Source organism: Perkinsus marinus (genome assembly GCF_000006405.1).
Source record: "Perkinsus marinus ATCC 50983 genomic scaffold scf_1104296930842, whole genome shotgun sequence".
In the NCBI taxonomy this organism is placed as follows: domain Eukaryota; phylum Perkinsozoa; order Perkinsida; family Perkinsidae; genus Perkinsus; species Perkinsus marinus.
Window position 1 is genome coordinate 1 of NW_003215987.1, and position 1,100 is coordinate 1,100.

A 1,100-nucleotide genomic window follows, 5' to 3' on the forward strand; every position below is an offset into this window, starting at 1 on the left:
GCAGTGCGGCAGTGCGCGGCTCTGACGACTTATACGCTACTGCCGCGGTCCGAGGGAAGGAGGGGGAGAAAGCCAGTGATGGTAGCAAGATCCTTGCCAGAGGGGATGTCTCTTTTGGCTGGCCACAGTGAGCCTTCTTATACGTGCTAAACTCGCCTATCGTCTCCCGTCACAGGTACCTATGTGTCTGTGAAAACGGGTGGTGGTGTGAGCTCTGCAATTCTGCGATGTGAGCAAGTTGGGAAGGCTCTCCTTTTGAGAATTTCATTTGCTGTAGGATATGCGCTGAAGCTTCGGTTGAGTCCCATCTGCAAGGCCAGAGACATCAAAAGAACTGTGATGGCAACAAACTACCTCGGTAGTGTTTCCGTCCATCGCCCTTTGAGTACATTGTTTTCATCTAGTTACCGTCCTGGAGGCGGAGCGGAGCAAGCTAAGATTGTATTTGATGTTGATGCCCATCTTGGGAAAAAGAAGGTGGGAGCGTCAGCACTCAGGGGATAGAGCATCAGTGCTGCTAGGCGAGCTGGCCGCCGTATATAGATATAGTAGATAACGGAGAGTACAAGGAATGGAAATGTAGGGAAGGAGTGGTATTGACAGTGTTGGAATATTAACTCGCTTCCCTCATCAGCTGAGCTCAGATGTTTCCTCACTACTTCAAGGAGTTAGACATGTACAGAAACTAACAAGAATTCCCTGAAATTTCGTCAGAAATCGTCTATAGACACCGACACATGTGGTTGACCATGTGCATATTTTTATACTGGGTATTGGTATTGGTGATGAAGTTTGGTCGTGCAGGTGGGCTTTGTGGGACTACACTTTGGGACGACGACTGTGTGGACCAGCATTTGGTCAGCAAGCGACATCAGAAGAACCTTGGCGGCAGTATTGGATTCGTCAGGTAGTAGGGCTAGTACTACGCGAAGGATGAATCAAGACTACGTTATATAGGGAAGGACGATCGAGAGTCCCGGCGGTCCGCTTCCCACCAACGGCCATCCCTCGACCGCTAGTGCAGGCGAAAAGCGTAGTGCCGCTGCCCCCTGGGGGCCCTCGAGCAGGTAGGGCCTTTCTCATAGTGTAGGAGAGAAAGT

The 1,100-nt window shown here is 50.7% G+C and overlaps 1 protein-coding gene across 1 annotated transcript; it reads left to right on the plus strand.

The window, feature by feature from the left end:
* Positions 1-404: 404 nt before the first annotated feature.
* Pmar_PMAR009690 (hypothetical protein) lies at positions 405-907 on the plus strand (the record flags this gene model as incomplete). Its single annotated transcript, XM_002786829.1, has 3 exons — positions 405-477; positions 522-579; positions 805-907. Coding segments are annotated over 3 exons (234 nt in total), but the record flags the coding sequence as incomplete, so codon positions are not given.
* Positions 908-1,100: the final 193 nt, after the last annotated feature.